This window comes from Podarcis pityusensis, assembly GCF_964106645.2.
Source record: "Podarcis pityusensis genome assembly, chromosome: 14".
Taxonomy (NCBI): Eukaryota; Metazoa; Chordata; class Lepidosauria; order Squamata; family Lacertidae; genus Podarcis; species Podarcis pityusensis.
The window spans coordinates 24,140,522-24,162,245 of record NC_138039.1 but is presented as its reverse complement, the minus strand read 5'-3'; the positions used below and the strand labels follow the sequence as shown (position 1 = coordinate 24,162,245).

General features: G+C 49.6%; 1 protein-coding gene across 4 annotated transcripts in view; it reads right to left on the bottom strand.

The window, feature by feature from the left end:
* The window catches only part of GRID2IP (Grid2 interacting protein), a 69,775-nt gene that overhangs the window by 23,209 nt on the left and 24,842 nt on the right, over window positions 1–21,724 (bottom strand). For 3 of the 4 annotated variants that reach the window (XM_080981685.1, XM_080981683.1, XM_080981686.1), the window contains 10 exons: window positions 14,777–15,031; window positions 12,784–12,869; window positions 12,448–12,517; window positions 11,998–12,092; window positions 9,905–10,088; window positions 8,623–8,777; window positions 5,584–5,691; window positions 4,650–4,747; window positions 4,435–4,552; window positions 2,710–3,038 (listed from right to left, as the gene is read on the bottom strand). In XM_080981685.1, coding sequence (XP_080837811.1) covers window positions 2,710–3,038; window positions 4,435–4,552; window positions 4,650–4,747; window positions 5,584–5,691; window positions 8,623–8,777; window positions 9,905–10,088; window positions 11,998–12,092; window positions 12,448–12,517; window positions 12,784–12,869; window positions 14,777–15,031 — 1,498 coding nt within the window. The remainder of the gene's footprint in view (window positions 1–2,709; window positions 3,039–4,434; window positions 4,553–4,649; window positions 4,748–5,583; window positions 5,692–8,622; window positions 8,778–9,904; window positions 10,089–11,997; window positions 12,093–12,447; window positions 12,518–12,783; window positions 12,870–14,776; window positions 15,032–21,724) is intronic. The other variant, XM_080981684.1, reaches the window with a different exon arrangement.

The following is a 21,724-nucleotide window of genomic DNA, read 5'->3' as shown; positions in this document are numbered from 1 at the left end:
GGGGGAGTGCTAGAGTCCTGTCTAGTCAAATTGTGTGGGATCAATTCCAATCTGTTACCTCCGAGGATGTGGACAGGCTGCTTGGACGAGTGAAACCAACCACCTGTCTCCTTGATCCTTGCCCATCCTGGCTTATAAAAGCTAGCCGGGAAGGGCTGGGCGATGGGCTTCGTGGGGTGGTGAATGCTTCCCTCCGTGAGGGAGCCTTCCCAGACCCGCTGAAAGAGGCGGTTATTAAACCGCTTCTTAAAAAACCATCTTTAGATGCGGCCACGATGGCCAACTATCGCCCAGTCTCAAATCTTCCATTCTTGGGCAAGGTGATTGAGCGAGTGGTTGCTGAACAACTCCAGGCACGCCTGGAAGAAGCGGACCATTTGGATCCCTTCCAATCGGGATTCAGGCCTCATCACGGGACTGAAACTGCCTTGGTCGCACTGGTTGATGATCTCCGGCGGGCTAGGGACAAAGGTGAGAGCTGTTTCCTAGTTCTGCTGGATCTCTCAGCGGCGTTTGATACCATCGACCATAACATCCTTCTGGACCGTCTTGAGGGGCTGGGAGCTGGGGGCACTGTCATACAGTGGTTCCGCTCCTTCCTCCTGGGCCGTGTTCAGAAAGTGGTGGTGGGGGATGAGTGTTCAGACCCTTGGGCTCTCACTTGTGGGGTGCCTCAGGGTTCTGTCCTCTCCCCCATGCTTTTTAATATCTATATGAAGCCGCTGGGAGAGATCATCAGGGGGTTTGGACTGGGTGTTCATCAGTATGCAGATGACACCCAGCTCTACCTCTCCTTTAAATCAGAACCAGTGAAGGCGGTGAAGGTCCTGTGTGAGTGTCTGGAGGCGGTTGGAGGATGGATGGCGGCAAACAGATTGAGGTTGAATCCTGACAAGACAGAAGTACTGTTTCTGGGGGACAGGTGGCGGGCAGGTGTGGGGGATTCCCTGGTCCTGAATGGGGTAACCGTGCCCCTGAAGGACCAGGTGCGCAGCCTGGGAGTCATTTTGGACTCACAGCTGTCCATGGAGGCACAGGTTAAATCCGTGTCCAGGGCAGCTGTGTACCAGCTCCATCTGGTACGTAGGTTGAGACCCTATCTGCCCGTGGACTGCCTCGCCAGAGTGGTGCATGCTCTGGTTATCTCCCGCTTGGACTACTGCAATGCGCTCTACGTGGGGCTACCTTTGAAGGTGACCCGGAAACTACAACTAATCCAGAATGCAGCAGCCAGACTGGTGACTGGGAACAGCCGCCGAGACCATATAACACCGGTCTTGAAAGACCTACATTGGCTCCCAGTACGTTTCCGAGCACAATTCAAAGTGTTGGTGCTGACCTTTAAAGCCCTAAACGGCCTCGGTCCAGTATACCTGAAGGAGCGTCTCCACCTCCATCGTTCTACCCGGACACTGAGGTCCAGCACCGAGGGCCTTCTGGCGGTTCCCTCACTGCGAGAAGCCAAGTTACAGGGAACCAGGCAGAGGGCCTTCTCGGTAGTGGCGCCCTCCCTGTGGAACGCCCTCCCACCAGATGTCAAAGAGAACAGCAACTACCAGACTTTTAGAAGACATCTGAAGGCAGCCCTGTTTAGGGAAGCTTTTAATGTTTGATGTATCATAGTATTTTAATATTCTTTTGGAAGCCGCCCAGAGTGGCTGGGGAAACCCAGCCAGATGGGCGGGGTATAAATAATAAATTATTATTATTATTATTATTATTAATGCTGGTGTGTGGTTTAATCTGCTTTCAGTTTATTGTTGATTTTGTCCTCTGTTTTACAGAGTTGTTCCTGCTGATGATGTTATTGTTTCGTTCTGTTTGAGGGGTGTGTTTTTTTAAAAAAACACAAACCAATCAAACAGTGTATAAATTCTATGCAATAAATAAATAGATGGGTCATCTCAAGAGGTAGCTCCAGCGCACCAGAAGATGCCTTTTGCAAGAGGGGTTCTGGGATGCCAAAGGATGCCATTGGCATTGTTAAGGGGTGGACCAGAAGGACAGAGGCCCACACCATTTGTACTGGGCCCTGTATCTCCTGCACCTCCCTTCGTTGGCTGGTGGGAAGGGGGCTTCATTGTAAAAACAAACCTGCTTACAGGGCAGTTCCTGGACTGGGCTAGCCTGGCCTCAGGCGCCCGTGCTCTGGTGGCATCCTGTCTGAGTTACTGCATTGTACTGTGTGGGGGGCTGCCCTTGAAGATGGTCTATAGGGTTGGAAGGGACCCAAAGGATCATCTAGCCCAAACCCCTGCAATCAATATCAATCAATAATATTGTTGCTGATATGCTTGCTGTCCTGGAAACATTTGGGAGTAAGAGCTGGATATAAATTGAAATTATTATTGTTATTATTATTATTATAACACCAGTTACCAGCCTTCATTTATCAAGAGGCCTCCATGCAAACAAATTAGCATATGCACAATATATTCAAATTTATTCCATGGGTCTTCACCCTATGTCCTATATGCACCAAACCACAATGCCCCTGGGCATCGCCTTGGTTTTGTCCACAGTTTGAAGCATTATGGGATGCTCATTCCACCATGTTTCAGCATTCCCCACCTACACCATCCAAATTGCTGGGTGCAGGGATGGGTGGCAGGGGGCGGGGTTCCCGGTCAGAGGGTGAAAACTTGCCAAGGAAGCTTCCCCCCCAGCACTTTTTCCCAGAGAAGCAAAGTGCCACCCTCTCTCTCCCACCTCCTCGTAGTCATTCTCGGGCGTGAGGAAGTCATCCACAATGGTGATCCGGTGCCCCAGCTGCTCACTCAGAGCGTCCAGGAAGCGGTCCGTATCCCGGCTGCGTGGCGGGCGGGAGAAGGTGAAGAGCTTCTTCCTCCGGGAGAGCGGGCTGAGGGCGTAGCCTGTGTGCTTCGGGGACGGGGCAGGGCTGCAGTCCAGGCTGACGTAGGGGTTGGATTCGGTGCTGCAGGGGGAGGGGATCCCACCGTGCGAGTGGTAGTAGCACGGCTGGTCGGGTGGAGGGTGGTCGTTCTGCCAGGAGATGCTCAGGCCCGATTTCCGAGTACCTGGAGGGGGGTGGAAAGGGAACAAAGTGGTTCCGTTGGATTTGGCCTTGCCCTGCAAAGGGGGCAGGGCAGCCGATAATGATGGCTCTGAGTTTCCAGAATGTCCACATGTGCAGACCTTGAGATGGAATCAAATCACTGCAGAGTAGGGAGTTAATATGCGGAGACAGCATAGCGTAGTGGTTAGAGTGTCAGACTGGAACCTGGGAGACCAGGGTTCAAATCCCCATTTGAACATAAAGCTCATTGGGTGACCTCAACCCAGTCGCTGCCTCTCAGCCGAACCTACCTCAGAGTTGTTGTGGGGAATAAATGGGGAGGGAAAGAACTATTTGTGCCACTTTGAGCACCTTAGAGAGAAAAAAGATGGGACAGCAATACAATAAATAATGGCTATAGCCAGCGGCGTAGCGTGGGTTGTCAGCACCCGGGGCAAGGCAAGTAATTTGCGCCCCCCTAACCCGGGGCAAGGCAAGTAATTTGCACCCCCTAACCCCTAACCTGCCACCGCTGCCAGCTTCTTCTTGCTGCTGCCTGGGCTGGTCTGGTGTGGTTCTCTCCCGCGCTCAGCGCTGCGCTGGGCGGCCGCTGCACTGTCCCTCCCCCAGATAGTCCCTCGCTCTCTCTCCGCACCGCACGCCTGGCACCCACCCCCTCCACAGTGGGCGGCGACCCAGCGGCTCGGATCAGATTCGCACAGCCAGCACTGCAGTGAGAGAGAGTGAGTGAGCCAGGTAGGGGCAGAGAGCTGTGAGTGCGAGCGCGCCCCCCCAGATGTTGCGCCCGGTGCGGCCGGCCCCCCCTGCACCCCCCACGCTACGCCACTGGCTATAGCCATCCCAGTCGATCCCATACAGCTAAACTTGTGGCATCTTAAAAAAACAAGCAAACTTGGTGCCAAGTTGGGATGGGTGAATCTGTCGATTTGGGTTTTTCGTTCTTCCAACTCAATGCTGAGCTCTTCATACTTCTGCATCTGTTTGCATTTTTTTTTAAGTGCTCCTGAAAATTCACCAGGATTTTTGTGTACATCTCTCCTCCCTTTTGGAGCTGCAGAAAGACACAGCCAGCTCCCTTAACTGTTCCTCACAAGGGTTTGTTTCCGGACCCCTGATCATCTTGGTCACCCTCCTCTGCACTCCTCCTTCCGGCTTGTCAATATCCTTCTTAAATTGGGGTGCCCAGAACAGGACACAGGGCTCCAGGTGGGGTCTGGCCAAGCAGTTGAATAGAGTGGTATTATCACTTCCCTTGATCTGAAAACTATATGGGTGAAGTTATCCCAGCATACACCAGTCCTCTGACTTTTGTGACGCGTTATGTGCACCATCTCAAATTCACAAGTCGCTTCTGCTGCCAAGCCAAGACACAAGGAGGGCGGGGGGTATATTTTCACCTGCTGGGTTTCCTTGCTCTGGAATGGGAGGTGATGTCCTGTGCATGGCTAAGTTGCCCAGCTTCCCTCCAAAGCCAGTGGTCAGCCTGGTTTCCAGTTCTGCATAGACAGCAGACATCTGAAAAAGAGCAGAGGGAAGGAAGGAGTGATCACCTGCCCTATCTCCCACCCCTCCTCACTAGCTTCATCTTCCATAAGCCAGACCCAGAACTCACCATTTTGGGGTTGGGCGTCTCAGGAAGGGAGGTCCCATCCCCCGCTTGCCTCTCCCCTGCAGCCAAGCGGACTGGCACCTCGGAGGCTTCGCTGGGACCTAATGGGAAGAGAAATGGAGAGGCAGCAGGGGCAGAGGCTGCCAGAGGTGGCTGGGGACCAATTGGGACTGGCAGCGTGGAAAGCAGGGGCACAGGTGAAGCCAGAACCAATGGCAGGCAGAGCCAACACATCTTAGTTTTTGTCCCCATCCTAGTGCCCAGCTGAGTTCTGCAAGGCAACATCCAGGCTATGAAGGAGGAAGCTGGCCGCCAGTTCTTCTCCACAGCAACACTGTCCTTTTTGAACCATGGCCAAACAGCCAAAGGTAGGGGAGTCCCAAACAGGAAAGCAGGAACCTCATCTTCTCAAACTACTCAAGAGCCACTGTGCATTCCACAGCATGTCCCAAAAAAGTGAAGAACTGGACTGGGGAACCTTTGGGAGAGGGTGGATGTGGCTCTCCAGGGCTCTCTGTCTGGCCCCCAGAAATCTCCCCCAGCCACACCCTTCCCCACAAAGGAAGAAGTGCCTTTGTTTAATCATCATGAACATTCATCAGTGCGAATTTCTCCTAATAAACGCTTTTTTTGCAGTTTTGATTCATGCACACATTTTTGCAGCAATTCCCCTTAATGCGATGCAGTTTCGCTACATTGCTTTCACTAATATATGCACCGTTATGCACACTTTACCTTTGTACATGCACATTTATAGACATTTCTTGGGCGGGAAACTGCACTGCAAAGTGTGTGGATTTCAAAGGAGGGCTGAGCTTCAGCTTTCATATTGTTTCAGGAAGTGAGAATTGGATAGATTTGCCTCTCAATGAGAGCTAGTCAAAAGTGGGAAGGAACAGAAAGACAACCTTCTGAGAACACACAGAATGTGACCTACCTCCAGCTCCACTGCCCTCAGGACTGTGGGTGGGGACACTTTCCCGGCACGCTGAGGCCCCCCGCATGGAGCTGCGGTGCCGATCCTCTGCCTCTGTCTCAACTGCGGCTGAAAAAGAAGTGGAACTGCCTGAGGGATGCCCAAGGCTGCAGTGTTTGGGACTTGACAGTCCTGATTTAAAGAGAGATTATGAGGAGGCAGGAGAGAAGCTTATCAAATCCTACACCACATGGATGGTTTTTGTCTCCATCCGTTGTAACACTAGAACTCATGGGCATCCAATGAAGCTGAACGTTGGAAGAGTCGAGACACAAAAGAAAGTCTTTCTTCATGCAGCACATAATTAAACCATGGAACTCCCTTCCACAGGAGGCAGGGAGAAAAACTTTTCTCTATCCACTTTCTCCAAATCATGAATAATTGTATAAGTTTCCTCTCAGGGTTCATCCACACTTCCTCTGGTCCAGCTGTTTCCCCCCAGAGAAAACTGCTCTTCGGTGCTCAATCGGAGCAGACAGCAATACAAGTGTTCTATGGATTGTTGTTTGTTCTGATTTAGAGCTAAAGAGTAGATTTTCCCTGGGAGCGGATTGCGGCAGAGAGAAAACCACAAGCGGAAGTGTGGACGAGCCCTTTATATCCTTTTCTCTAACTAAAAATCCCCAGATGCTTCCATCTTTCCTCAAAGGGGAGTCATTGGGGTTGCTCTTTTCTGAACCATGAGGACATCCAGCAATAACAAGTGCATGGAGGATAAGGCTATCAGCAGCTAGTAGCCACAATGGCTGTGTATGACCTCCAGTAACAGAGGTGGGATGCCTCCCCATATAACTTGCAAGGAATCATAAGTGGGGAGTGTTGATGTTGCACCCAAGGTCCTGCTTGCAGGTTTCCCAGAAGAGGAATCCGGTTGGCTACTGTGAGAACAGGTTGATGGACTAAATAGCCCCCGCCCCCCGTGAGATCCAGCACTGCAAGGCCCTTCATAATAACAGCAACTATTTTATTATTTTTACCCCACCCATCTGACTGGGTTGCCCCAGCCTCTTCCAGTGGCTTCCAACAAATACAAAAGCATCATAAAACAACCAACATTAAAAACTTCCCCATACAGGGCTGCCTTCAGATGCCTTCTAAAAGTTGTATAGCTATGTATCTCCTTGACATCTGATGGGAGGGCATTCCACAGGGAGGGTGCCACTACAGAGAAGGCCCTCCACTCGGTTCTCTTCTTCTAAACTCCCTGGAGGAAGCATAGGCTATAAATGACAAAAGTAACATTCAGGGCAAGGGCATGGAATAGAATCCAGGGGGGTGGGCTTCAGCAGTTCCCAGCCAGCTATGGCTACATCCAGCACAGCCACACTGGGGGTTTCTGGTCAAACTCTGAATCTATTCATTCCAAGACTACAGGAGCTGTTTCTGGAAGGGCTGTAGCTCAGTGATAGAACACCTGCTTTGCATGCAGAAGGTCCCAGGTTCAAATCCTGACAAAGACGTCTGAAGGCAGCCCTGTCTAAGGAAGCTATTTAGTGTTGTTGTTGTTTCCAGGTAAGGCTGGGAAATGCTCCCTGGCTGAATCCCTGGAGAGTCCCTGCCAGTCAGTGTAGACAATACTGAGTCAGTCTACAGCAGGTTCCCATGATCTTCCTCATGGCTGCTTTTGATCTTTGTGACAGGGCTGGTGTGTTTACACACATCCTCTCGGGCGCCTGCTCTCCCAAAGCGCCCTCTCCCCTTTGGCCTCACGTTTGAGCTGCTCCCTGGTGTAAAAATAATCTCATTGCCACAAACACGGGCATTTGCTCGCAAATAACTGTTCCCCAAAGCCGAAGATTAAGACCTTTCATTCTAAATTTACCCTGCTGGGGATCTAATGCCCACAATCCCCTAAAACACACAGCTGGTGCCGAGGTTGCCACAGCAACTGGAGAGAGCAACAGTGCGGGAAGGAGGTGGGGTGGGTCCTTCACGGCAGGAATTCGGGTGATGTGTTAATACCCACACACCACCACTGCTGCTCTGTAGCAAGGACACTTTCCCTAAAAGAGAGCTTTGCGGGCTGGTATTTTTACGAGCTGGCTGGATTCCTTAACTTATGGGTGGCAAATGCAGCCCTCCACACCTTTCTGTCTGGCCCTCAGGACTCTTCCCTGAGCGCTTTTGCTTGGTTGGAATGTGCCCAGCGCTGTGATAATGCCTCTTGCTTGCCTGGGTGCAGAGATATAGATGGATGTCACTCCTGTGTGGCTGGAATGCACCTGTTTTCCGTGGATTGTGTCCAGCTAAGTTTTAATCAGCATTAGACCCATGGAAATGAATACACCTAAGTTAAATCACACTCACTGATTTCAATGGGTCTACTATAAGGATGACTAATGCTGGGCATAACCCCATTGTATTCATATAGAGCATTTCATCCCAAGTGGCCTCAATGTTATTTACACAGTCGTAAATCTAATTCCAAGTTAACAGAATGTACTAAAAATAGCTACAAGTTATCAATAACAAAACTAAAAACAAACCCAATAATATAATACAAAGCAGGCTCAAAAACCATCTAACTATATGCACTCTTGAGGGATTCTCTTGAAAACATAGAACTCTTTATATAATCTATACAGAACATTGAACAGTTTGAAACATAGAATCTGACCCCTTGCTTCTTTCAGAGACTTGCATAGTCTGCAAAGACTTTCAGAGACTTATAAGACTTATGTTTATTTGGTTCTATGTTTTCAAGAGAATCCATCAAGAGTGCATATTTTGTAATTTTCAGAGATTTATAAGATTTCTGTTTATTTGGTTTTGCAGAGTGTGCATATTTCATATATTTCATACTGTTCAATGTTCTGTATAGATTATATAAAGAGTTCATATTGACATCACATTGTTGTACTCGGTCATTGTGTTGCCTTGGATATTACTGATAATTGTTTGCAACACAGGGGTTTAATATGTTTGGCTTGAGACAGACACTCGAGCTCCTGAGCAGTGCCACCCACGGGTGCTCCTCCCCACCAGGTGCTGGCTGCTCACCCGCCACTGATTTGTAGCCAAGGAACCTGGTGATCTTCTGCTGGCAGTGCTCCTGCTCCTCATACGTCAGCAGCTGGTAGATGAACTGCCAGATGACCTGCTTGGAGGGGGTGTCCAGGACTGGGTAGACGTCCACTATGAGGGTGTCTATGTTCCTGGGGGGGGACGACAAGAGAAAATACAACAGTGTTTTTTTGGGGGGGGAGCTGGAAAATAGGATGCAATGTTCTTTGGCGCCACCAGGAGATGCCCTGGTCTCTTGACCTCTGCTGCCCCTGTGCCTCTAAAAGGAAATCTGACAGGCACAAATTAGTTAGGTGAGGCTTCCCACATTGCTTGTCCTCCTTGCCAGCAAGAAAGCCTCACTTTTGTCAGGTTGCTACTGAAGGCACTTGAGAATTCAAAGATGCCTCCCATCTTTCCGTAGGAAGATTTAAGTTCTGTCTTGCTAGATCACAGCTTTCAGTGTGGTGTGGTGGTTAAGAGCAGTGGACTCCTAATCTGGTGAACTGGGTTCAATTCCCTGCTTCTCCACATGCAGCTGCTGGGTGACCTTGGGCAAGTCACACTTCTCTGAACTCTCTCAGCCTCACTCACCTCACAGAGTGTTTGTTGTGGGGGAGGAAGGGAAAGGAGATTGTTAGCCGCTTTGAGACTCCTTAGGGTAGTGGTAAAGTGGGATATCAAATCCAAATACATTAGTATGTTGGCTGCAGTGTGTAGGTGTGCCAAATGAACACTCCCCATGCTCCTTCTGGGGCTAGAAAGCAGTTAGTTTAACCTCTGGTTTGCTAGTAAAACTGAATTACTGTCACGAAATGATGTAAAACTGAATTACCGTGTCACAAAATGATGCCTGTCTATAAAGTGTGTCACCAGCATGAAAAGTTTGGAAAGCTCTGAGCTAGATAGTGCTATCAGGAAGAGACAGCTCTGCTTGGAATTAGGTTGGTTGCAATAAGGCATATGGGCAAGTTAGACCTGCCTTAGCCCACTTGCTGGCACATGGTGTCAGAAGTGGGACATTTTCTTAAGAACATACCTCTGGCGGTGGTGGAAACCCACCCACCAGCTCCTGGTGCTAGCCTTGAACTGCAAGCCCCTAGCTCCTGATGAAAGGAATTGCATGGACTCAGCTGTCAAAGTGTTGTGTCTACAAGAACCACAATAGGCCCGCATGCAGGACTCAGGTAACAGAGAGCACATGGTAAATGGATGCTGCTGCAGGTCCTAACAGGGCTTTGGATGCCCCACTCAGAAATAAATGGAGGGAATAACCTACCTGTGCTGGAAGAAACTCTCTAGTGCTTTGCAGATTGTGTAGCGTTCTGGCGGCGTAAGCAGATGTTCCAGCTGCTGATGGAAGGTCCTCCCTTGGATCTTGATGCTGGAGGGCAGGATCTCAGCAACCCACTGCAAGGAGGTGAGTGCCGAAGAGGAGTTGGGGCTCTCCGATGACTCGCCGTCTGCACATAAATGGATAAATCATGGTAAAGCAGGAAAAGAGCCAGGTGTGCCTTTGAGCCAAGGTGGGAGATTGGGGCATGAACCCTCCAGTGACCATTCAGCATAAGAAAGGGTTTTGGGAGGGTTGCACAATGAATGCACCCCTTTCCCTCTCATTTTGACTGTGCAAGTCTTTGCATTGCCCCTCAATGTGCTAGGAAAAGAAGAAGCTGCTTTAGTCAGACCCTTGGGTCCATCTAGCTGAGTATTGTCAGCGACCTTTTGCATCCACAGCATGTGATCTAGCACTAAGATAGAGCCCTTTCCCTAAAAATAAGATTCTAGTTCTCATGGTTTGGGATAAAGGGCCAAATTATAAGGGCACAGGGAACTTCCTTTTCCCGGAAGTTTCCTGGTCCATCTAGCTCAGTACTATCTACACTGACTGGCAGCAACCCTCCAGGATTTCATATATTTTCCCAGCCCTACCTGGAGATGCTGGGGATTGAACCTGGGACCTTCTGCAGGCAAAGCAGGTGCTCTACCACTGAGCTACAGCCTTTCCTCAGACCTAGCAAAGTGACTTATCTCTCTATACTTCCCATATACAGGAGTCATACAAACAACAGCGCCACTTCCACCGTGATGTGAACGAGTTTTCTCATGAGTCCGTCCCATTCAGGGGCTTATTGACTAGTAAGTGTGCTTAGGGCTGCAGCCTTAATGCTCATGGATGGCATAGGATTTGGACCGTGTTTAAGAATTCGAGCAATACTCTCCCCATATCCACCTGGCAGCTCTATGAAGTTTCATGCGATTTGTTTCTGCGGTGCCAAAGGAGCGGATGTTGACTTCCGTTACCTCCCTAAAGCAGACAACCGCCTATTTTGCAAAATCACAAGCTACAAACTGCTCCTGTCCAAAAGCTATGTAGCAGGTTGTTAAACCTTCGTATGTTTGAAGGGATGTGGTCCGGAAAGAACCCCCACCGTGATAAATCAGAGTTAGCATTCACCCTGGAAGTTTAGCTGACATGAACAATGCCCAGTCCTCACCACCCTGGTGTAATCACTGCTCTGAACCTGTCTTTTAAAGTGGCAGTGCTTCCCAATTCCTCCCTCTCAAAGCACGTGACTCCATCCCAAGCAAAAAAACAAAACAAAAACCCAGTGAATCCTCTTGCAAATCTTTGGTGGCTCCAAATATTAACTTTCCCCAACACAGAGATCACTCAGGGTACTGATAGCATGGCATCGCTTGTGTCCATCCTTTGAAACAGTCACATTCTCCTTTCAAGCCCTATGAGGTAATTTTTATTTTATTTTGTTGAAACAATTTAACTTCAACCATAAACCACTTAACTACAACAGTCTCTAAGCCAGGCATGGCCAAACTTGGCCCTCCAGATGTTTTGGGACTACAGTTCCCATCATCCCTGACCACTGGTCCTGTTAGCTAGGGATGATGGGAGTTGTGGTCCCAAAACATCTGGAGGGCTGAGTTTGGGGGTGCCTGACCTGGGAACCTTCTGCATGCAAAGCAGGGGCTCTGCTACTAAGCTGCAGTCTTCCCCAGGCTGATCTTCTCTTTGCCACTTGGGAACTGTAGTTCTGTGAGCACCTTGACTTCCCTCTGACATAGACTCTTAGAAATGCATGGCTGTATTCCATGCTGTGCCTGCTCAAAGCAGAAGCACTGGAATTAAGGGACATGATCAAGTAAGGTTCATTACTTTCAGTAGGTCTACTGTAAGCAGAACTTGGTTGACACAACCCATAATTTCCAGGGTTCCTACCTTGGGAGTCCTGCAAGCTGCAGGTGAGAGATGGCAGCTCGCCTCACACAGAGGCTGAGAAGAAAGTAGAATGTGTTCCCCTCCCATTCCAACCCTGGGACCAAATCTTCCCCTCGACCCATCTCTGATCTTACCACTGGAAAAGCTCACGATGCCTTCTTCAACCACCAAGGTGGGCATTGCCCCGCTGCCCTGGAGCATGGACACAACCTTCTCATGGGAGCAGTTCCTGCAGAGCGAGAGAAAGACTCTTGTGACATTTCAAGGAGAGTTACAGCCACACAAGAAAAGCCCTTCGAGGAAGGGCAGGTGGGTACTGCGCTGAGCAGGTTTGCACAAAGTAGGACAGCATTCATCGACCTGGTGCCCTCCAGACACATTGGACCACAGCTCCCATCAGCTTCTGCCAGCACAGCCAGAGCATCTGGAGACCACCCACCAGGTCAACAAAGGCTGAAGCAAGATAATGCATCTCCTTCTTGGGATGCATGGGATTCCAGAGGGGCATTGCAGCCTCCCTGGGTGCAGGCATTCCAGAGCCCCAGGGGTGATCATAGGCAGACACAAAGGAGCAGCTCCTTCACCTCATATCAAGGCCGTTTAGGAACAAGATCCTGTCCCCAGCTCTCAAGGATGCTTTGTCAGCTGGACTCCCTAGAGATGGGGGGCAGAGGGAGAGAGCACAAATTGATCAGTCATTCAGGACTGGGCAGATGATCCCCTGCCTCAAAAGCAGAGTTTCCTGAAGATACAACACCCACCCCAACCACACACCTTTCTCTTCCCTGATTGCATTTATGGGCTTAAGGTTTGGTCAGAGAAATGAAAAACACACAGAGAACTTGGAGTTAACCTGCAAGTGCCATTTCTGGAAATGAAACCATCAGCGGTATTCCGCAGGACACCTTGGTTCTCCTTACCAGGCAAGACGGACTCTATCCACACGGGGGCATGTCCACGTAATGTAAACCCAAAGCTCCTGCTGCCTTTGTAGACACGAACAGTCCTGGGGGGAAACAAGCAAGTTACTAGTCCTTATCAGTGGCGGAGCTTCATGCTCCAGCACTGGGGGGAGGGGCTGAGAGCAGGCAGGGGCGTGGCTGGTACGCATCCTGGCGCTGGGGCGTGCATCCTGGGGGCTCCCCCTGCACTCCTCTTCCTCCGCCAGTGGTCCTTATGTTGGTTGGCACTGGGGCAGGAGCTTCAGAAACTCCAGGGAAGAACAAGCCTTCTTCTGGCTTCTATTCTCCAGCCCCACCTCCCTTTCCTTGTGTAGATGAGTCTCCTTCTCCCCCCCCCCCTTTTTTTTAATAATAAAACTTTATTAAGACTTTTCATAATACAATAAAACAAATTCACTAACCTAACCAAAATAAGAAAAGAAAGAACAGAGAAATGAAAAGAATTTAAAGTCCTCTCTCACAGGTATATCTTAACTTTTGCCCCATACAGAAAAGGTTGTACCTTCCCAGCTCTCACCTTCCCCCAGCCTAGGAGATCTCACCACCCCTGCCTCCTTCAACAACCGTCTTTCACCTTCATTGGCATGCAGTTCTTCCCAGTTCTGCCATTACTACCTCTGGCTGTGGAGGCAAAGCCAAGCCATCTTGGCTAGTGGCCACTGATGGCCTTCTCCAGCTCTATGAGGAAGAGGCTCACGAACCCTCACTGCACCTTGAACTTGGGCATCAGGGTCACAGTTCCTAGCATGGTTAGTAATTCTCAAGCAAGGTCCTGCGTCAGATAATGATACAGTGGTACCTCGGGTTAAGAACTTAATTCGTTCTGGAGGTCCATTCTTAACCTGAAGCTGTTCTTAACTTGAGGTACCACTTTAGCTAATGGAGCCTCCCGCTGCCGCTGCACCGCCGCCGCGCAATTTCTGTTCTCATCCTGATGCAAAGTTCTTAACCCGAGGTACTATTTCTGGGTTAGCGGAGTCTGTAACCTGAAACGTCTGTAACCTGAAGTGTCTGTAACCCGAGGTACCACTGTATACTGGATGGCTGAAGGAGAGAGACATAGAGATGGTCTCCTCTGCTTGTTGCCATGGTTGTTGCCCCCACCATAGATGGCTTGCTGTACAAAGGAAGGTTGATGTGGCACGTTACCTACGCACACCCCACAGTATCAGCATCAAGAGCATGAGGAAGCTTAGGAAAATGTGACAGATTGTTATTTCAAAGCCAGTGCTTCTTTGTTTGTTTATGACATTTCTATTTAACCACAGGTGAAACAACAGCAGATAGAATCAGGATTCAAGGTGACCTTAACAGGTTGGAGAACTGGGACAAAACTAACATGAATTCTGACAGGGACAAAGGTAAGGTTCTGCAATTAGGCAGAAATATTCAGATGCACAGATGCAGGATGGGGGACACCTGGCTTGACAGCAGTGCATGTGAAAAGAATCGAGGTGTCTCAACTCTACAATTCTAGGATCAACAGCTGGCAGCCTTGTACGGCACCTGTTAATTCAAGGGTAGCCAATGTGGGGCCCTCTAGTTGTTAGAATCATAGAGTTAGAAGGGAACCTGAAGATCATCTAGCCCAACCCCCTACAATGCAGGAATATGCAGGTGCCCCATATGGGGATCAAACCTGCAACCTTGTCATTATCAGCACCACCCCCTAACAAACTGAGCTATCCTATGAGAGTACAACTCCCATCAGCTCCAGCGCACATGGCCATTGGCTAGGGAGTCTGGAGGGCACTCCATCAACTACGCTCCTGTGCTAAACAAGCTGATACATAAAACAAAACACTTAAGAAGAATCACACAGGGGTTTGTTTTGCAGCCCTTATGATTCTGCGGGGATGGCTTCTTCCTTCATTCTATAGATTTACTGTTTAAATCGCAGAATGCAAACACCTGCAGTGAGTTCCAAAGGTCTGTGGGAAGGAGGAGTTACCTGCGCGCAGCCCCTGAGCCCACATTGCTGGCGATGAGGGAAGTCGCCTTCCTCAAGCTTTTGCCGTTCTCCTCGTGGCTCCTGGGCACTGAGCTGGCCCGCGTGGAGACCAGGAGGCGCTCGTGGTGGTCCTCGCTGCGGCTGCGCCTCAGCCGACTGGCGGAGTGCTTGCTCTTGGCGTGGCACAGTTTGCTGATGAGGCTCTGGGAGACCACCTCGTCGAAGCGCTGTCGGTGTTTCCTGGGGATGAAGATCCTGGAGAACATGGCAAGGGAGAAGTGTTAGGGAAGTGGCAGAGAAAGGGCAGGGCAGGTTCCAGCAATCCAGAGCCTTACAAACCCATCACAGCGGAAGAAAACCCAGCATTTATAAGAGCACAGAGGGAGGTGAAGCAGAGTCCTCTGATCCTCAGCTGCTGCGTCGTGTTATTATCTGAATCAAATGCACAGCTCGTCCTCCTGAATGCTGGATCTAAACACCTTGCAAAGAGAGCAACAAACTTCTGCGCTCACTACAGCCATGTGCCGCTTGCAATTTGGTGCCTTTCGCTATTTCACCAACTACCCTTTTATTCTCCCAACATAGGAAGTACGTCAGATCTGGCAGGTGAAATCTGCACACGGGTGACACGCTTGCCGTTTGCAAGCCAGACCCAAAGTGTGGAGTATTTTTAAAGCTCAACTCACAGATGGTGTTTTCTCTTCACTACGGTCTGACAGCAAAATCACAATGAGCTCACCAGCCCCGCATCCCACCCCGCTGAAGGCATCTTTGCTGCGCTTGGCATTCGGGAACGCAAACGCCCACGCCAAGCCTACCCACGCAGGCAGAGCAGCTGAGGACGCTTTGGTCTTTTTGCAGGGCTACTCGGCAGCTACCAGGATGCCCAACATATTGGAACAAAGTCGCTGCCAGGTGGAATCGAGCGTGGGTTTTAATTTCCCATGACCTCTGCAGGGGCATCCAGGTTGAGATGGACCTCACCTGAGGCTAAAGGTGTGTGTGCAGAGGTGGGCTCAGTGGAAGACTGATGGCATTGCTGTGAGATAATGTTTAATTTATGCCAATATACAGGATGAGCATAGGATGAAAGGATGCAGGGGTGGACTACATGACCCTTGGAGTCCTTTCCAGCTCAGCAACCCTACAACACTCCGACGGGGCCTATTCCCCACTTGGTGGGGGGGGGAGGTAATCACAGGGCTGTTGAAGGGATCCCAAGATTCCCAAGACCCCAAGGCAAAAGATTCCTGCATTGCAGCGGGTTGGACTAGATGACCCTCATGGTCCCTTCAACTCTACAATTCTAGGGCATCCACCTAACCCCAGTCCTACAATATTTTTCACTGACTGCTTTGTATGCAATTGGGCTATTCCCCCCCTCCACATGTGGCAGAGGTTGCAGGGCATGTGGGGCACCAGCTGGCAGACCGCCTGAGGGGATCCTGCCACTTGAGGCACCAGCCCCACCCTGCCTAATGGCTAGGCAAGTTCTCCTCACCACAGGCGTTCTTTGCATCGCAAATGGCTTTGCCTGAGGGGGGTCACCACCGTCCTCCCCTTTCCCCTTCTTGCTCCAGAGATGAGAAGGCCTTGCACCTTTCTCCTCCTCTAGCCTTCTTGGTTCTCCCTGCCTTTCCCCTTCTGTCTCCAGTGCCTGAAGCCCAGGCAGGCAGCCTCCCCTCCCTCTCCCCCTTCTCCTGCCTCTTTCACAGAGCTGCCTGTTTCCCATGGAGGTGACGCCACTGCAGCTTCTCTGAAGAAGAGGGCTCCCAAAAGCACCAATTAATTGGCCTCAAATTACATCCTGTGATCAGGGGGAGAAACTTCACACAGCAAAAGTATTAACAGCAGCAGCGGGAACAGCAGCTATTCTAGAAAAGGCAACACGTACTAATAGTTCACCCTTCGCAGAGTTACCACTCCTGGCTGCCCTTAACAGTGCCCAGAATAATTTCAGGTGGAAAAAAAATATGCTTGGAAGGAATTGTATGTATGCAGCCGATTGATTTTGTTGCTGGGCTTAGCTGGACAGAAGGCCTGCCCCGGGGGGCTGCTGGATCTTGCGGCCCCTTCCTCCACCCCACCGGTACAAAGTGTGTTGCTCAGGGCACGGACCAGTGATATATTTCCCTGGCGTTAAAAACTTAAGATGAGCCTCATAAGGCCAAGGGCCCGTTCAGTCCAGCATCCTGTTCTGACAGTGGCCAACCTGATGCCTCTTCTGAGAAACCCACAAGCAGCGCCCAGGTAGACGTCAATAACCTTTTCCTCCATGAATTTGTCTGATCCACCTTGAAAGCCCTCCATGTGAGTCCCATCACTGCTTCCTGTGGCAGTGAGTACCACAGTTTAACTATACAGTCGCTCACTTGAATCCCTCTCCCACTGAGGCAAAAAGGAATTTTTTTTTTTTAAATAAATATTTATTAAGGTTTTCACAATATTACAAAATGAAAAAAGAAAAAGAAGAAAAAATACAAAATAAAAATAGTTAAAAACAGTTCAATCTTTCTATCACTTATCTTTCATTTGCTTGTTTCCCGGACCTCCTCATACCTCCCTTTTTTGTATTCCAGTTCAATTTATTAGTTCAGCAATTCCTTTCCCTCCTTAATTTATCCTGATCTTTAATCTTAATATATTATAACATTAAATTTTTACCTGTTAAAAATCCATTTTTTCATATTCTTTTATACCATTACAGCTAGAAACCACTTAACTTCAATCCAACATCATTCTAGCATTCATTAATTTTGCAGTATTTCTGTAAATAGTCTTTAAATTTCTTCCAATCTGGCAAAAAGGAAATTGAATGAAAATAAGGCCGGTGGCCGGGGAGGAGGGTTGTGGATGGGAGGCAGCAGAGGGGAGGAGGGGAGGAGGAGGAGGGGAATGGTGACCAGTGCGCTGCTTGTGGGCCTAGATCTGCTGCCACTCCCAATGGCCTGGAAGCTGCTGCCCAGAGGCAATTGCTGCACCTTGCCTCAAGGGAGGGCCAGCCCAGCCCTATCCTAATTTGTAGTCAAGTGATGGGCCCAGAATGGCACAAAATCAGAGAGAAGTAGCGGGGGGTGGGATATTTCTATCTGCTTTCTCTGCACCATGCACCTCTACCATGTCTCTATTTTCTTGCCTTTTTTCTAAACTAGGAAGCCCCAGAGGCTGCAACCTTTCCTCATCTGGGGACTAGTCCTAGCCCTTTGATCATTCTGCACAGGTATCGTGCAGTTACATTTTTGCACAAGAGGGAAAGGCAGGCAGCTGCTCGGGGCCTGGCCTGGATAACAACTCCTCGAACTTGTTTCAGCTGCTGGGGAGGTTTAAATAGCCGAATAGATGGGCTGAGTCAAAGAGACACTCACATCCATGTCAACGGGGATTGTGCAGAAGACACTCCTGGTAGACTTTGATCTGTCATCTACCAGTCCCCAAACCTCCTGCCTGATGTGGCTCTTCATTTTTCTGGGTCACCTGTTGACAACTCAGTGAGAGCTGGTGGACAGGAGAGGGATGAGTGGGTTATCATTGCAAAAGCAGCTAAAGTGCACCTTGGACCTATCAGCTCCACAGGAAGACACATCTCCGGGTAGATTAAATACATCGCACTGGATTACTCTCGGTTTATAGCGTATAAACCCAGCCAGGCTGCCAGATTGGGAGGGGTGGGAGGAGGGATGAAATGCCATAGCCTCAGGGGACTGCGTTAGCTTGAAACTAAGGACCAATTTACCCAGTTATAGCTGCCACAAATTGCTGGACTTGGCCTGGCGGCCAATCTTGCCAATATCTCTGATGCATACTGAGATCCTTGAGGCCCATGTCTCCTGCTGGGAAAGGCTCCAAGGACTGTGTAGAGAGCATCAGAAGGCTGGAGTGGGAAAGGGGATTTTTTTAAGAGCAGAGAATGGCATGGTAGAGGCAGCATCGCTCTTCACAAACACAGGAATCCGCCTTACACTAAGTCAGACTATGGTCGCCTTCACGCCATGCATTGAAAGCCATATCATACCACTTTGAATAGTCATGCCTTCCCCCAAAGAATTCTGGAAACTGTAGTTCGCAAAGAGTTTGCTGAGAGTTGTTAGAAGGCCCTTATTCCCCTTACAGAGCTTCGGCTCTCAGTGTTCCCCGGGAAGAGGCATTGATTGCTAAATCACTCTAGGAACTGTACCGTAGTGAGGTTCTCCTACCAATTCTCAGAACCCTTCACTACACTTCCCAGGATTCACTGGGAGAAGCCAGGGCTGTTTAAAGTGATATCGGTGCTTTAAATGCATGGTGCAAATGCGGCCAAATTGGTCCATCTAGCTCGGTATTGCCTACACTGACTGGCAGAGGCTCCCTGTGGGCTTCAGATGGGGACATTCCGCAGTCCTATCCAGAGATGCTGGTCCTGGAATCTGAGGCCTTCTGCATGCATAGCAGATGCTCTACCAATGAGCTGCAACCCTTCCTGTAGGAATGCAAGAAGCTGCCTTCCAGAGTAAACCATTGGTTTATCAAGCTCAGTGTTATCTATTTTAACTGGAAACAGCTCTCTAAGGTTTCAGGCAGGGGACATGCCCAGCACTGCCAGCAGATGCCATTGAGGGCAGAACAGAAATCGGTCAAGTGAATACAATTGGTCTTAGCGCACACTGTTTTGGGTGGTGGCTTTTTTTTAATTCTGCAATCAAAGCATTGCATCTCATTGATTGCATTTATACCCCACCTTTTCTCCAAGGAGCTTAAGGTGGTGTACATAGGTCTCCCCCCCCCCATCATCATTTAATCCCCACAACAACCCTGTGAGATAGGTCAGGCTGAGAGGCAGGGACTGGCCCAAGGTCACTCAGTGAGCTTCATGTCTGAGTTGGGATTTGAACCCTGGTCTCCCAGGTCCTGGTACAACACTCTAAACATTACACCACAGCAGCTCACATGCAAAATTGATTGTTCTGTTTTGAAGTTTCCTTTGCACTGAAATGAACATAGGTTGCATAAATAGTTACATAACTCACCATTAAGTAGTGAGCAGTGATAGGAATAACATGGTATTTGGCAGAAACTGAACTGCATTGGAACGAAAACATAGGACAGGGTGGAAATTATTGTTTTTTTACATCGCTCCCCATGAGTAGCCTTTGATATTGTTGTGACAACTCTGGGAAATGTTTTTGGCTGGCAACAGATGACAGCTCCATGCTTCCCCCCCCCCCCATCACTACAGCTTTTTTTCTGACGGGTTTAGTAGGGCAACCTCCTGTCTGCATTAATCCCCTCCGTGCATACCCTCTGCTGCCATCTGCCTGGCTTGCCATCGCTTCACATGGCCCAGGGCAAGAAGCCAGAAGAGGGGGAGGGAGGAGAGAGGCCTCCAATGCTCTGCCAGGTATTTGGGTGACCTTCCCTATTAATAGGCAGAAACTCAGTCCCTGGGGTGCTATCAGTAGACTGACAGCTTGGTGGACTCCACAGTCGGCTGGGATGCATTGGAGAGGGGTGGGACCTGCTGCAATGCACCTTTTGGTAACCAGAGAAGATCCTGCCTTCCCTGCTTGGGGAATGTAATACACACTGATCAAGTGGCTTTTGTCCTTCCTCCTCTTCCGAAGGGTGACTCTGCCAGAGGAACAGCCAAGAGGGATGGGAAGAGATGGCACTGAAGAGGCAAAGCACAAAGGGCTAGCAAGGAACCTTCTGTCCCCAACTCCTCTCTTCTAAGCAGGCTTTCATAGGATCCTAGAGCTGGAAGGGACCCAGTGGGTCATCTATTCCACCCCCCCCCCCTGCAATGCAAGGGTCTTTCGCAAAGTGAAAACAGCAAGATTTTTGCTCTAGCTCAACCTTGTCACTTTCTGGCTGGCACTGTCCCCAGGGGACCTTCTGGCCACATGCCATGTGGGCCACTGCACACTCCTTGCCAAAGCCAATGCAAAATTCCTTCAAAGGGGACAGAGCTGGCTGGTCCTACCATGCAGCAGGGGGGAGCAGGGTGCTTCAGGTGCAGGCGGAATTTAGGGAGATGGATGAGTAGAGGAGCTGGTGTCCAAGAGATGCAGCTTTTTAAAGTTGGCCCTCAAAGGGATGGAGGGTAAGGCAATCTCTTGGGCTGGCCCTGAAGGGGAGTTCCAAAGGGAGAGTGATGCTCCTTAGGAGAGACTGAGCAGGCCTTGTTTTGATAGTTGGGAGTGTAAAGCTCCTCCTTCTCCCCAAGCTCCAGGAGCAAACTCTCCTCACTCCAAAGTGGGGGCTCAGCTGACATTTGCAATCTTCAAAGCCCAGTCAATCGCACTGGTTGACTTGCTGTCAGTTCTGAGTTTTCCAATTCTAGCAGACTTTGAAATAATGGATCAGATTTTGGCTCCCTGCAGTGCTGATGCAAATGGAGGAAAGAAGCTCTGTGGATCAAACAGTGGCTCCTATGATCTGACACACACACATAACCAAAAAAAATGCTTTTTTTACAAAACTGCAAAAGCCCTTCCTTAGCTTGCTCAAGTCTTCTGCAGCAGCTAGAGCAGCTTTCCACAACCTGGTGCCCTCCAAATATTTTATGCTACAAATCCCACCAGCCTCAGCCAGCCTAATCACAGAGGCACAACCTAGAGTGCAAAACATCTAAAGGGCACTGGGTTGACAAAAGCGTCATCTCTCTTGATGAATGCAAAGAAAAGTGAACTCTTTATTACTGTGTTTGCAATTGTTCGATATAAAACCTATTTTGGGGGGGAAAACTACTTTTGACATTTTAATGGACATTTATTGTTTGTTTACAGATAGTTGCCTTGGTGATATTATCTTGTGTCAATTGCAATAGTAATTGCATCACCACCCTGTTCATTGTTTTATTGTTTTGGCTCCCACCTGTCTGTCCATTCTCAAAAGCAAGGGCTGGCGGTCTGGTTGGATGGCCTCCTTTGCCCACTTGCTTGCTTACACCAAGGCCGCCTCAGCTCCTGGCAA